Consider the following 15,881-nt stretch of genomic DNA (forward strand, 5'->3'; position numbering starts at 1 on the left):
AAAATGCAGCTTTTTGGTGAAACCAGGAGAAATGTTTTTGTTTGTTCAGTTCTGTCTGGTCAGCTCAGGAAGGTGCAGGGTCCCGGTCAGGTTGTTGAGAAGATTGTTGTGGGATTTGAAGGATTTTTGGGGCTCCCTCAGTCCCTTGCCAAGAGGAACACAAGATCAATTCCTGCATTTCTGGACTAGTTCCCTCTCAGCTATCCCTGCAAGGGGGGATTTCCAGACAGCCCTGCTCTGAAAAACATCAAAGGCCCTCGCAGAGCCACTGCTTGGGCTCCCTTTGGGGTTTGTGCTTCTTGCAGAGCTGAGCAAACCACAGGCAGGCCTTTTTCCCCCACAGAATTCTCACCTCTGCAGCAGCTCTAAAGCTGCCAGAATCAAAACCAAGGGGGCAGGGGGGACCCTGAGGTCCTGGCTGCCACCAGGGACTGACCAGAGCAGGGCTGGGCAATGGCCATCCCTGTGCAGTGGGGCTGGGCCATGGCTGAGCCCCACCCTTGGATGGCCACTGGCTTCAAGGAGGAGGAATTTGGGAGCTCCTTCCTTTTTGAGGCATCTATTTGGGGACAGGTCAGGCATTTCCAGGGGGATAAAGCTGCATTTTTCTATCCCGGTGCTAGGGGACTGAGGGCAGGATTTTCCTTTGGTGCTCTGGACACAAGGTTGATGGTCAGGGAGGTCATGAGTGTTTCATTTGGGGGGGTCTCATCTGTCTGGTCTTTCCCAGTGCTGAGACCCTGAGGGTGTGATGAGGTGGGCGTGATTAGGGGAGACTGTGGGGGGGGTCTGTGCTATCCCTGACTGACAACCACCCCATGTCACCACCCACTGTCACCCCCCTGGTGGCTTCTTACCCCCAGAATGGTCTTTGGGGGCTGTGGGATGGGATAACAGAATACAACTGGGAGGTTTCCCAAAGGGGAAATGAGGGGGGCATAGAAGGGATGGGATACATACAAGGTTGTGGCACCCCAAAAGCCACAGTGCTGCACTGGGGACAGTGGGGTGGCAGAGCTCCAGGACAGGGGTCCCCAGCATGTGCCATCTCTGGCACAGGTACTCCGCAGGACACAATCCCCCCACCCCATCTGACCCTGAACACAAACAGCCTCTTCCTTCTGCTGCAGGAAAGAGAAAATGAAAATTTTGGGTTGGGGGGGGGGGCAAAGCCAGACAACCCCATCCCTTACAGCCCTCCCACCCCTCCCAGCAGCCCCCTCACCCCCTTTTTCCTCCTCCCCAGTGTCCCCTAAAAGTGATGCCTGCTCAGGTGCTCCCTGGGATCAGGAAACCAAGAACTGGGTAGGATGAAAGTGAGAAAAATATGGATAAATTAGAAGTAAAGAGAGGGATAATCCTTGTGAAGGGTGGGAGACACGGCCCTGCAGCCCCCCAGATCCCCCAGTAATCCCTCTGGGTAGCCCCCCAAGCACGGAGCACCCTGAGGGATGCTCTGGGTCACCCCAAAATCTGAGGTACCCAGTGAAGGATCTGCAACCCACAGGCCCAGCCAGACACTGCCCATCTCAGCCACTGCTCATCCCTGGGACCCCCATTCTCCTGGGAACCCAACTATTGGACTCCCGTTCTTCAGGCCGCCCTTCCCTGACATCCCTGTCCTGGGACTGCCATTCCCACTAACACCCTCCCCATTACCCCAGTTCTCACAAGGCCTTCCTTTTCCTCACTTCCCCCATCCCATGCCCCAAATCCCTGTTACCCACATTCCCATGAGAACCCCATCCTTGAGCATCCCCAATGATTGGGACCCCCATTCCCTTGGACCCCAATCCCCTGTGATTTGTCTGCTCCAAACCTCCATTCACTTTACTGCCATTCCTGTGGAAATCCCATTCCTATCCTTAGCTCACCTGAGATCCCCACTCCTGGGAAAATGATGTCCCACCGTGTCCCCACCATGTCTCCACCCTGCCCCCACCAGATGCCACCAACACGTGAAGATGAGACATGACCTCGCTGTGAGACTCTGTCCGAAATATCCCTCATCTGCCTCAAAACTGTCATTGAGAGACCACTCAGAAGACCTCTTTGTCCCTTTCCTAGCCACAGTAGACACGCCAAGCCAGGGGGTTTCATGACCTGAAAGTGCTGCTAAGTCGTTGTTTCCACAGATGCAGTCCCCTGCACGCTACACCGAGCTCAATGAGACGAAGGAGGCACTGTGTCCTTTTCACAACAATAATCTTGGAAACTGTCCCACCTCTTGGCTGGGCTGGACTTTTCCTCCCTGAGTTTTTGGGTGGTCTCCCACAGAAGACTCCTCTCGTTCATCTGTAACCACCGTGACAGACAGGCTGAGATGACAGAAGCCTCTCCACCAGAGAAGACCCCGAGAAATCCCCATGTGAGAAAAGGCCTCCCTCACACTTTCCAAGGACTGGAGCCCCCAGCCTGGGGGAGGTGCACGGGGGGAGGCGAGCTGACCAAAGCAAGACGGATGACTGCAGGTGCGGGCACTGGACCATGAAAACAATGGCCTTCGTTTATTGCAAAGTGGACTGCGTGTACCCCTTTTCCAAATACCATTATTTCTATACAATAGAATCAGTTTCAAAATAATTTCCTTTCCCCGTCATCAAGAACAGTATAATTAGGGTCCAGAATGGACTGCATCTCTGAGATCTCCCCAACATAGCAGGCAGATCCTCAACTGCACTGGACCTAAGGACTTCATCTCTACGTTTGGTAGCTATATTCCCCTTTTTCTCTCTTTCTCTATCTTTCTTTCCCTTAATCCCTCTATCGCATTTTGCTGTGGTCATTCAATAAACGTGCATTTATTTTGATTATTGCTGCAAAACCCCCTTGTACCTTGTCGGGTTTTTTTTGCACCCTGAGATTCCTTACTAACCACCACAAAACCCATCCGTAGGGACAGATCATGACACTCGCTTCCTTCCTCTGGCCATAGAGCCTCCACCCAAAAGCCAAGTGGCCACAGCAGTGAGTGACAGCCAGTCCACATGGCTGGGGACACCGGGATGGCCGGGAAGGTGGCGCTGCTCCTGTGGGGTGAATGCCCCGGGCATGGGCCTGACACCCCCAGGATGGGCCCTGGTGAGGCAGAGACCTGTGGGGAGGGGGCACAGCAGGTCTGCAGGGTCCCCTAAGGTCCCCAATGCCAGCAGTGCCAGTCCATGTTACCCATAGTGGACCTTCGTGGGACTGTGACTAATGTAGTGTGGCTTTGGGGACAGGAATTTTGGGATGGGGATGTGGGGACAGTAATGTGGTGACTGGCACCTTTGGACTCCGGTAGCTTTTGGGATAGGGACAAGGGAACTGGGATACAGGGACAGAAGGAGACAAGAACTGTGAGGATGTGGCCATGGGGATGAGATGATGGGGAAGGGATCATGACCTGGTAGGGATGTGTCACAATCTGTCCTTACGAATGGGTTTCGTGATGGTTTGTTACCTCATCTCAGGGTGCAAAAATTGACAAGACACAGGGGGTTGCAATGATTATCAAAACAAATGCACCTTCATTGAGCAACTACAGCAAAATGTGTTAAGGAGTAATTGGGGGAAAAAGTGAAAAAATAAGGAAAAGAGGGAGGAAGAGAAAGGAAGGTATATAGCTACCAAACGTAGAAACTGTGAAGTCATTTGATGTCCATCTGATGGAGTTCACCAGGTCATGTCCGGGGCAGATCTCAGAGTTGCAGTTCATCTGAACTCTTATTATACACTTTTTTGATGGGGGAAGGGGATGAATCTTGAGACAGAATCAAAGGTAGTCTATTGTGTCTTTGGGGAGAGAATGGTATTTAGAGAAGGGTACACACAGTCCATGTTCTCAGCAGTAGGCAAGAACCATTGTCTTCTTGGTCCACTGCTTGCACCTGCCACATCCATCTTGCTTTGATCACCTTGCCTCCCCCCACACACCTCACCCTCAGTTAGGGGTTTCAGTCCCAGTCCTTGGAAAGACTGGGGAAAGATCTTTTCATGGGAATTCATAGGGATTTCATGTCTCAGTCTTTGATGGAGAGGCTTCTTACATCTCAGTCTGTCTGTCACGGCAGTTGCAAAAAGAGTGAGGGGTCTTCTGTGGGGGACCACCCAAAACTCAGAAGTTCAGCCAGGCCGAGAGGTAGGACAATTTCCAAGGCTATTGTTGCAAAAACAGGCAAGGTGCCCCCTTCTTCTTTCATCGGGCTCAGTGTAGCATACAGCAAACACACATGTGAACAATAGCTCAGGAGCTATTCTCAGGTCTTAGAGTTCTCGGCAAGGGACTTTCTCCAACAGGGCCAGAAATTTCAGATGAGGGTCTTTTCTTCAGTGGTCCCCAATGATGATCGTGAGGCAGATGAGAGAAACTTCAGACAGAGTCTCACAGGGTGACCTGGGCCAGCAAGGGGTGTGTCCGTGGTGTCCTCATGCCCGGGGTGTCCACAGTGTCCCCAAGCTTGGCCTCAGCCAATGGTGGCCTCAGTGTCCTTGCTCCCAAGGTGTCTCTCCCACACGGATATGGTGTACAGGTGGCTGTGACACAGTCATGTCCCCCAGCCCCGCCAAAGCTTTTGGGAACCAATCCCATGCATTTTCTCTCAAGAACTGCTGTCCCCATGAGGACAGTTTGGGGACAGCCCCCACACCCTGTACCCCGAGTGCCTCTGTCCCTACGATGCCACCCCCACCCAGCCCTGTCCCTTCTCCCTTCCAGCCCAGACCTTCAGCCTTGCTGGTGAGTCCTCGGGGGATGCCATGGGCCCCACCCCTCTGTCCCCAGCCCATCGCCGGCCCTGTCACCCGCAGGTGCCCAGACCACCCAGCTCCTTGTGGAGCCCCCCTGGAGGCCGGCGGTGCTGTGGGACTGTGTGACACTGACCTGCCAGGGCTCGGGGACCGCAGGTGCCACCACCTGATACAAGGATGGGCAGTGCTGGGGGCAGGAGGGATGCAACCACTTCACTGTCAGTGAGAGTGGCATCTACTCGTGTGACAGACCTGGCAGTGGGCTCACCCTCCCTGTGAGTCTTAGATGGTGCAGGCGGTTATAGAGGTGGGTGCCCTCCACAGGACTCCAGGTGGGCTTAACTGTGTGGGTGGCCTCACTCTGCTCATGTGATGGGAGCTCAACCCCTGCACACAGGGACACCCCAGTGCATCCCAGCACACAGCAGTGCATCCTATGTCCCACACACTGGCTGGGACTGCAGGTGCCAGCACCAGCCATGCTGGAGCGGGACACAGGGACACAGTGACACTGCACAGCCGGGTCTGGTGGAACAAGTTGGTCATCGGGGTGCGCTTCTACCATGATAAGAAGTATCTGCGTGTGTCCCTCTGAGGGCCTGAGCTGTCCCTCCTCTCCCTGAAGATGCACCACAGTGGCCACTATCACTGTGAGGGCTGGGTGGGCTCCAGAGTATCACCATGGTGGGAGGAGTCGGTGCTGGTGACAGTGACAGCACACGGGGAGAACCCCACAGCTGCCACCCAGACAGCTGGACACCCCAACACCCCCATACCAAAAAACCTCCACAGCCCCTCCCCAGGCTGGGGGTCACGACTGTCCCATCTTTTCCTTCCCAGCACTCTTCCCCATGCCAGTGCTGGAGGGTCCCCCCCAAGCCCACTGAGGGGTCCCTCTGAATCTCAGCTGCCTCAGCACCCCCAGCCCCCTGCAGCCCCTCCTGCACATGTTGTACCAGGATGGGCAGGTAGTGGGGGGCCCACAGGGGTCCCTGCAGCTGCTGGTGCCCACTGTGGGGGTCTCCCACTCAGGGAATTACAGCTGCCAGGTGCGATCTGAGGGTGGGGCCATGCGGAAGAGTAGCACCCAACTCTGTCCCATTGTGCACAGTGAGTGCAGGGATGGGAATGAGGGCCCACAGCAAAAATTCCCCCAGCCCTACGTGAGAGCCCCCCCATATTGTCTCCATTCTTTCCCCCGTGCCCTCGTTCAACCCTAGGGACTCCCCACACCTCTCTGAGCCCACCATGTCTCTCCCTGAATCCCCTCTGTCCATTCTCTTGTTCCCTCTCACGGCCTGGGTCACCAAAGCTCTCCCTGGGGTCCCTTGTGCCACACTGGGCTTCCATTTACTCCCCTCCTACCCCAACGCCCCCTGTACCTCCCTGTATCCCCCAATTATGTTGTATCCCCCCACAGGGGTCCTGCTCTCAGGTGTGTCCCTGTGCTCTCAGCCTCCTGGGGGACAGGTGGCAATGGATGACTGCCTGGTGCTGAGCTGCACGGTGGCCATGGGGACAGGTCCCCTGTCCTTCTCCTGGCACCGGGAGGGCTTGGGGGCACCGTTGGGCACCAGTCCCCACATTGGGGATGAGGACAGCGGCCACTATCATTGCTGGACAAGTGATGGGGACAGCATGGCCAAGAGCGTCCCCCTGAATGTCACCATCATGTGTGCAGGACCCACAGCATCTCCCATAGCAGCCATCCCACCCTCACCCCACCCATGGCATCCCACTTTAAGTAATGGCCACCACCACCACAGGACACAGTTCTGTGGGAGCAGGACACACTTTTTCTGGGTGTCCTTCACCCACAGCCTCCCATAGCTTCTCCACCCCTTCCCCATACCCCTACCGAACACTAGGTGCCAGCTCCTCCCTCCAGCCTCAGCCCCATCTCCGCCCTCGCACTGCCTGTAGTAAATGCCACCATCAGCCCTGGTCCTCTGTGTCCTAGGTTACAATAAAAAGATGTATTCTATTCCCATCATCAAGAGCTGCTGAAACCAGGAGGGGCACTGTTTTTCCTTATCTCCTGTTAATGGGCCCACCAATGCCTTGCTGCATGACTCAAAGATAACTCCCTCTGGGAGCCACTTCTGTTTAATGGACCACCTGCATGACTCATAGAATGATAACACCCCATTATGAGATGCTCCACCCAGGGGGGAGGAGCAAAGAATCCCCACCTGGATATAATCTGGGTTTTGGGACAGAACAAGCAGTCTTTCCAGCGAAATCCCAGAGGAACAGCTTTTCCACTGGATATTCAGAGGAAGACTACACCCTTCTACAGGATCACTGCTCCAACAGAGCCACATCTACCACTCCAGAAGTACTGCAGCCACCAATCCAACTGGACTGTTACCAACACCCTGACCAACAGGGTGTCAGGTTGTATTCAGACTCTCAGTGGTTTTTCTTTTGTATTATTGCATGTATTTGTTGTTTTTTTTTTTTTTTCCCTTTTCCTATCAATTGTATTTCTGCCTTGGAGTCTCTCACTGGTTTTGTTTTCAAACCAGAATACCCTGTAACACCAGGTGCGCACAGGTGACCCTGTGACCCTGCGCTGCTCGGTGCAGGTGGGCTCAGCCCCTGCCACCTTCACCTGGCTGCATGATGGGCAGGAGGTGGACCAGGGTCCGCTCCTGGAGCTTATGGATATCAATGTGGGACATTCAGGCACCTACCAGTGCGTAGCCACCAACCAGCTGGAAAGGCACCGTGTGTGCCAGGCATTCAGCCCTGACCTGTCACTGGAGGTGACACCCCAGGGACACAAGAACACAGGTGGGGTCACACAGGGTCATTGGGATTGCAGGACCCCCAGAGTGACAGGTGACCCTGACGTGTCCCTTCTGTCCCCAGCAGTGGTCACAGGAGTTGCCAGGTCCCTCCTCTTCCTGGTTCTGCTTATGGGTATAGCTGAGGGCTGGCACCAATGGAACATCATGAGTGGGTGACAAGAGGGACAACGGTGGTGCTGGGGAGGTGGGAGGCCACGTAGAATGTGGGGTGATGGGGTGGCACCCACAGCCCCTGACTTTGGCAGCGCTGAGCGCTCAGGACCTTTGCTCAGGGTCCTTAAGGATTTTGGGTGGTGTTGGGGGGTCTTGCAGGGATGTGGGGGGTTCTTGCAGTGATTCTGGGAGAATTTGGAGAGTCCCACTCCCTGCCAGTCTTGGGCTTCTGGGGGCTTAGTGGGTCCAGAGCACTGGGGTGGTTCAGGGGTTCTTGGGCGCATCAAAGGATGCTTGGGGTTCCTGGGAGAAATTGATGGTTCCAGGGGGACCTCAGGAATCCTAAGAGGGGTCAGGGCACTTGGACTCCAGTGTTATCCCTCCCCTCTTTCCATTGCGGCTGCCAGGAAACAGTAGGAAAGGTGAGTGGGGGGCTCAAACCACACTTTCCCCTTTTACCCCATCCCCCAAGACCTCCCATTCCCTTCCACACATCCCCTTTATTCCCTCAGTGTCCCCCGGATCCCCTGGCCCCCCAAGAGGAGGGGGAGGTGGTGTGTACTCACGTTGTGAACCACCAAGCAGACCGGGGAATGAGTTCGGTGTTGGACACATGCAGAGGGGCACGTCACCCACGAGTCTAACCCCACCCAGATCCCACAGCCTGTGTCTCTCGCAGTGTCTCCCTGTGCCACTACACCCCAGGATCCCCAGGAGACCTACAAGGAGCTGCGGCAACCCCAGGGGTGACCGCAGGAACCTGGTGACATCTATGGGAATGTGCTGTGACACTTGGGACATGGCTAGGCACTGGGGGGCTCTGGGGGAACTGGGGGGTAGTGGAGGACCCCACCCATGGGCAGCCACAGATGTGTGTCCCCCCACTGCTCCTGTGGGTGCCCAACATTCATGGGTAGGTGGTCGCAAGTCAGGGTCATGTGTGAGGCTGCACAGGGCACCCAGAGCTCCCCATGCCTCAAAAGCCCCAAGGGCTTCCCCACCCACCTCCCACTACCATGAGTTCTTCCCCATTCCACATCCAAATGCTCCCAGTACCCTCAGAGACTTCCCCATTCTGTACAAACAGGGGCTCCCTATTTCCCCTCCCAGTGTCTCTGCATTGCTCCCAGTATATCCAGGTGTTTCCAATTCTATCTCCCACTACTCCTGTACTCCCAGTGGCTCTGCAATCCCACTCTCATCACTCCCAGTGCACCCATGGTTCCTCACCTGACAGTGCCAGGGGAACACGGGACTCATTTGCCTGTTAGTGGCACCAAAATGCAGCTTTTTAGTTAAACTGGAAGAAAAGGTGTTTGTTCCGCTTTGCCGTACTTTAGTAATGGGTTTCTCCAGTTCTGGCTGCCAATAAAAACCAGGGGCTGCTGCCCTTCCCCCTCCCTGTGGAGACACAAAGATCCCAAAGGGCTGAGAGAAGAGCAATTTCCTGAAACAGCAACAAGAGAGAATATAACCAACAGCAACAAGGTTCGGGATCCAAAGGATCACAAAAGGAACGATTTCCAGGGAAAGCACCCAACAAGGAACAAACCCCAGATGCTGCCCCCAGCACGTTTCCTCCACCAGAGGACCCTGGCAGGGCCCTGGTTGCTCTGATGGCCAAAGTGACCACCAGGAAGCTCAGGATTCTCTTGTCCCCTGTCTCAAACCCCTTCTCTGCCTTTTTCTCCACAGGAGGATGTCATCAAGGCCTGTGGGTGCTCTAGAGCCTTCCATTTTTCTAGGAATGAGTCCATGGCACTGGGTGAGACTGAGGTTCCAATCAGTTCCAGGAACTCTGGACAACCCTCCAGGTCAAGGAAATTGTGCCCTGTCCCCTGCTGCCAAAGGGATGGTATCCTGCTTTAAAGGTGTCTGCAAAGGAAGGCAGGAACCTGCCTTGGAATGGAAAATATGGCCCCCTTCCTTCCAAAGTATTGAAACTTTGAAATTATGGGGCTTTCAGGCAAATATATGAGAAAAGGAATAACAGGTCTTTACTGGAATATATATGACAAGACAGGCAAACAACAACAATGGCAGCAACAACAAACAGAACCACAAACCCAGTCCCAGCTGCCTCTTGGCCAAAGGCACTTTCCCCTTCAGTGCAGTTCCAGGCACAGCCAGCGCTGCTCCCCCACAGCTGTTCAAGCTTCAGCCATGTCCCTCCATGGGGCAATGGCAGACGCAGCCAGAGGAAATGGATGGGGAAAAGGCTTCCTTTACAAACTCACAGGGGGAGCCGATCCCAGTGCCCTTCTGAAAGCTAAAGGAGCTGCAGGAGGAACCTCAGAGTAGCAAGCCGAGAATGCAGGGATGAGCAAAGTCCCAGAGTGGTAGATGAGATGTATCATGAAATAAATAGGGCAAGAGATCTTTGTTCTTTTTAATGCCTTAATAAAAAATCAGCTCAGGTGGGAAGAATCAACGGGTCGCGCTCACACCGCCGCTGCTTCCAAGAGTGGCATGGAGGAGGAGGAAAAATGCAGCTTTGTCTGCTGGTCAGCAGGCAGAGCTGGGGCTTCTGTCCTCACGAGAGCAGCAGGAGATTCTCAGCTTTTTGGTTTGGCATTTGGGGTCCTCTTTCTAGCCAACGTCTTTTTAGGTTAGGGTGACAGGTAAAAAGGGTCTCAGCAGACACTGGATTCCATTCCTCATGTCTAGACATCACTTCAATCTCTTAATTCCATGTTGGCTCATTGTTTTTAGGGAGTTTTGCTATGTTTGGTGAAGGGTTTCCTCATTTTCATGCCAGTCCCATCGTCCATTTCTCTTCACCGTCCCAGAGGGGGTGCCATCCTCCAGGCAGCAGCCAGGTGGTACTCAACAAAAAAGGGGAATTCTCAACCATCAACAACTCTTGGATGAGCGCAGGGCTCTGCGACCCCAAGATGCATGAAAAGTCTCTGCTTCGGCCCATGCGTTCAAAGGATGAATCAAAGCTCATCGGTTTTCAGTCTCAGAATTGTTTATTGTATCTTATCTCTAAAATTTTTCCTCCTGCCCTGCCAAGGTCCATCCAGCAGGACAGTTCCAGGCACTCTGCCTTGCCCCCGGGGCAGTGTTATCTCCTTATACTAAAAACTACGTATAACATGTTTACAATTACTTTCCCATACCTATCACCTATGTTTAGACAGTGACTTCCTACTCTAAACCAATCTAAAAGTGCCAACATCACCACTGAAGATTGAGGTACAGAAGAAGAAGAAAGGCTAGACACGCCCAAGTCCCTCCATCTTGAACCCAAAACCCCTATTCTAAAAATCCCAACATCTACATTTTCACCCAGTGCTAATTTTATTATTACACTACTTAAACTGCTGTGGCTTTCAGGTCTTCATACAAAGCTGGCAATTTGCTCCATGGATCATAATCGAACCCACTGGTGTTCTGGACTGTGTGCCAGGGTCTCTGAACCCCCTGGCAAAGGTCCTGGTAATTCTAGACTTCCAGAGGGATGACCTGAGTTCTGACAAACAACTAGTTAAGAAGCAACTATTAACAGGTGATTACAACTATCACTATGAAACTATCAACAACAAACAGTTAGAACTCCACCCTGGCAGCAACTGGCCCAACCCGTGAACTCTGAAACCTTTAAAAAAATGGGTAACTTTTCTACTCATAACATATCATAAACTCTGCGGCTGTAGCAGGAGACACTGGGTGTTCTACGAGGTCAGGGGGTGTGGGGACTACAGTGTAGCAAAGAAACCTTGGGGGAGTGGAGGAGAAGCAACAGGGGCTGGGCAGCTGCAGCCTGGCTCCAAATAGGCCAGGGAAAAGGCTCCCTGGGAGGGAAAATTGTTTGGGTTTCCAAGGTGAGAGAAATGACTGCTGATTTTTAAAATTTCAAATATTTATTAAACCTTAACAAAATTACAACAAAAGCATGAATAAGTAAAAAGAGCTGAGAGTCCCTGTGACTACCAGCCCTGTGCTCCTCTAAAATATGGCTGCTCTGCCTCTTATATCTTTTATATCCAAGATATATCTTTTTACATCCTTTATATCCTTAGGCCCCCCCAAAGTTTTGTCAATCAACTCTTCTTCTGCTGTCTGTTGGTGGAGATTACTTTTTACATCTTCATTGGTGTTGCTATGCTTTGCCTCCTCGTAACAAGCTGGCTTTCTCTGAATGTCCTGACTACTAAGGCTGTTACAACTGGAAGGGAAAGAGGACTGTGGGATGACATATTGCAATAACATTCTGCATAATATATATCTCTTAATTGTGAGAACTGTTATGAACAAAAAAAGGGCTACCCATTTTTTTTTTCTCCAAAAAGTTGTAGAATTACAAGTTTAACCAGTTCTGGCAGAGGAGTGCTTTTGTTAGCTGCTTGTTGTAATCACTCGTTAGCCATCTATGGTTGAGAATTCACTCTATTGTATCAGCATCACCCTGCTTGTGGCCAGGTGGGAGGATGGCATCCTCCCCCCAGATGGTAGAGGGGAGGGGACCAGGAGTGGATATGCAGATAAGTTTAGAGCCAAAATACAATGGGGCAAGCCCCCATTCCAAACACAATTAATAAACCCCTAAACCAGCAAGCCAATAGCGAATTTAGAGATCAAAGTGGTCTCTAGACATCAGGGGTGAGGTGAGAAGCAAGCAGAGATTCTGAAAACCTTAATGGTCTCTCACCACAACTTAAGATGTTGGTTGGAGCCAGGACCCGAGACTGCCAACTCAAAATCGGGATCGCGGGGGTGTATACCCCCGCCTGCTCTCGTGAGGCTGGACCACCCAGCTCTGCCCCCTGGTGGACAAAGCTGCATTTGCCTCCTCCTCTGAGTCATTCCAGGGAGCTGTGATGGCGAACCCACGGATCCATCGGGCCTCCCAACCGTGAGCTGATTGCTTTTAATAAAGGCATCAAAAAAGGAGAGATATCTCCTGCCCTGTTTATTTCAAGAACCAACTATTATATTACTTATCTAGAACACCACATGCTGTGGGGGAATCTCCAGAGCCCTTTGTGCCCCTCCTTGCTCCCTGCAGGGCTGCTCCTCTCGCAGCCTTGGGCGCCTCTCAGCTGCCGCAATTCCATCTCTGCCTTCCCTTGGATTTGCCCTTCCTAGCACTGGGCAACCCCAGCCCCTCCCCGATCCCCCCAGCCTGTTCCAGGACACCCGCGGGTGCCGAGAGCTGTTGGTCCTGTTGCCATGGCAACAGCTGCTCCCAACGCAGGGCGGCAGTTGCCTCGGACACGCTGTCACAGCCGCTCGGGATGCATGGTTACTGTCAGTCCCCACAGCCCGGGACAGTCCCAGCCCTGGCAATTGAGACAAAGTAGAAATTTTCCAGGTTCCAGGGTAGAAATCCATTTTGATTTAAGTTAAATGTACATCTTTTAGTTAAGCCTTGGAATCTTAGCTGTTTAGTCTGAACTCAGAAAAATTGATTCAGTGAAGAGCAGAGATAAGGGGGGGGAGACAGGTCAACTTGGCGTAGGAATTCTTTCTGATAACAAAAGAACTAGCGCTAAACATCACGAGAAGTCTGTAAAATGAATATGTATGAACCTATTGTGAAATTGTATGCATATGTATTTGAGGGGAAAGATAAAAGAGGACCTGAAGATCCCAGAGGTACGCATGCCTTTTAAGGGGAGTAATCCCCGCATGCGTCCAGTGCTGCAATAAACATACCGGCTTTACAACTTCTACAAAGTTGTGGAGTTTTTGATTTTCTCCGCAAAACACAGTGCGATGGCAGCTGAAGCCCGCGACAGTGACCTGAGGCTGGGACTCCGCTCCCGCAATGCCAGGGGCTCCTTCCTTTGTGTCCCTGGTCCCCTTTGCCCTCCTGGCACTTCCCAGGGCCCCTGCCTGCCCCAGGGCTGGGCCCGGTCAAGGCTCTGCAGCAGCTCCGGGGCTCAGATGCTGCTCGGGGAGCACCTGGTGGGGCTTTGGGCACCGGGGGCAGCATGCAGGGGTACAGGGCAGGGCTGGGGTGGGGATTGGTTGAGCTGGGGTGGGCTCAAGGGACTCGGCAGCTGCTGGATCCATTCCCGAGGCAACGGGGTTGCACTGCGGAAGATCCCCGAGCCCGTGGCCAGGTGTCTTCGAGAGGAGACAAACAGGGAGCAGCAGCTCCTTCCCCTCTGCGGGGCAGCTGCAAGGGAACCAGTTTGGAAATGCAACAACTGATCATTTTGTTTCCCAAGAGACTGAGGGAGACCCAAAAATCCTGCAAATCCCACAACAATCTGCTCAACAACCTGACCAGGACCCTCCTCCTTCCCAGGCTTACCAGATAGAGCTGAGCAAACAAAAACCATTTCTCCCGGTTTTATCAAAAAGCTGCAGTTTTGGTCTAATAAGAGGGACAAAGGTCCTGTGCCCCTGGCGCTGGGGGAGGGAATGGGGAGTCCCTGGGGGTACTGGGAGCACTGGAATGGGGAGCTCTTGGCAGCGCCACATGGGACCCTCCACTTGTTGCCACCACCCTAGGCATGGTGGACACCCACAGGCGCTGAGGTGGAGGGGACACAGGGGGGGTGCCCTCGGGCAGGGACCCTCAGTGCCCCCAGTGTCACAGCACATTCTCATAGATGTCACTGGGGTCTCGCTGTCACCCATGGGATCCTGGCAGGGCCATGTTGGTTACCTGAGGGATGTGGCATGGGAGGGCCCTGTGAGTGACACCGGTTGTGGGGAACTGAGTGGGGTGACACCCATGGCTAAAGTGTCCCTGTCTTCCCCTGTAGTCACCCCCTGGCCGCTCAGTGCCCACAATGTGGGGGTCTGTGACAGTGATTGCAGGGGTCCCAGGATGAGGGAAGAGATGAGAAAGTTGACTCTATGTTTCAGAAGGCTTGATTTATTATTTTATGATACATATTATATTAAAACTGTACTAAAAGAATAGAAGAAAGAATTTCATCAGAAGGCTAACTAAGTGTCCTAGGTTGACTATATGATGCTTTTATCCCCAATCGTCTTATTCAGTTTATGCTGAATAGTAAGTTTTGCACCTTTAAGACTTGCTTCAAAGATTGAGGTGGGGAGAAGAGGCGCACAGTTTATTTTTCAGACACTGAACTCACTCCTACACATTCCTGCTTCTGGACTGCGTGGTTCTGTGGATGAACAGACGGCAGGACAGGGCTGTCTTTTTTTTCTTGCTTTTTAGTTAGTTTAGCTAGCTGAGGCAAAGAAGTTCCCTGGACTGTGCTTTTTTTTTTTTTTTTCCCCTTTCTCTGGACCTGTTCACGCCTGCTCTAGACTGAACAACCATAAGAGCACCAGCAGCTTGCATCGGTGGGCCGGGCCAGGCCTGGGCCACGGCATTTCCGGCACCGGAGGGACTGATAAGGGACTGAGTGAGCTGAACTGGAATCTGGGGAGGGGACTTTCTGGGTTTGTCATCTCCTTTAGAGCAGCAAGGGGTTTTATTGTTTAATATTAAGTTTTCTTGTTTAATAAACAGTTTTTATCCACTTTTCTCCAAGGAAGTATTTTCTCCTAGACCAGTTGAGGAAGGGGTGGTAAAATCCGATTTCCTAGGGGGGCCCCTTTGAGGGTTCTCTCCCAAATTTGCCCTGAACCAAGACAAACACATCAATTGGCGCCCAACGCGTGACTCGAGAAAGTGGAAAAAAGCATTATTGATTGCATGTTGGTTGTGGTTGCTCTGTAGTGAGTTAAAGCAGTAAGTAGCCATGTTGCTTGATTTCATAATGTCTCTTGGGGTGGAGGCCTTCATGTGGTTCTGGTCTATAAGCCTTTTTGAGGTTTCAATACCTTTCTGGTCACTTGGATTATTGTCCCTAAGACGTAATTTTCACAGTACAGGGGCACGGATTGGAATAGCTATTTTGCTGGCCTTGGTGATAATGATTTATAGGGCATTTACAAAGTTACTGGAGTCTGCTTACAATATGTATGGTTTATGGTTTCTTCGTCCTACCCCATGTCCTAGTTCCGGCAGTATGTTTTGGGAATTTATTAGTAATTGCACCCAGTTTGTTAGAGGAGGAGCAGAGAATGAGACTTTCCAGCCTTTCCTTTCCTTCTTCTCCTCTGAATCTGTTATGTCACTTTTGGAGAATGTTCAGTTTCCCCTGAATAGTAAGGAGATCATGTTTCTGGCATTTAATGTGGTAAGCTTCCTCTATATAGTCTGCAGCTTCTCTAGAATGAAGGCTGAGATGTCCAGAGGAGCTGACAAGA

General features: G+C 52.4%; 1 protein-coding gene across 2 annotated transcripts in view; it reads left to right on the top strand.

Annotated features, from left to right (window-relative positions):
- Window positions 1-15,881, top strand: part of LOC132340336 (Fc receptor-like protein 3) — a 377,484-nt gene that overhangs the window by 223,933 nt on the left and 137,670 nt on the right. The window contains exon 1 of one of the 2 annotated variants that reach the window (XM_059871261.1): window positions 2,956-3,036. The exons of the other annotated variant lie outside the window; for it this stretch is intronic. Within the exon in view, the coding sequence (XP_059727244.1) occupies window positions 2,988-3,036 (49 nt within the window). The 5' untranslated portion in view covers window positions 2,956-2,987. Of the gene's footprint in view, window positions 1-2,955; window positions 3,037-15,881 lie in introns of those variants that run through there. 2 annotated transcript variants of the gene reach the window in all.

This window comes from Haemorhous mexicanus, chromosome 31, assembly GCF_027477595.1.
Source record: "Haemorhous mexicanus isolate bHaeMex1 chromosome 31, bHaeMex1.pri, whole genome shotgun sequence".
Lineage (NCBI taxonomy): Eukaryota > Metazoa > Chordata > Aves > Passeriformes > Fringillidae > Haemorhous > Haemorhous mexicanus.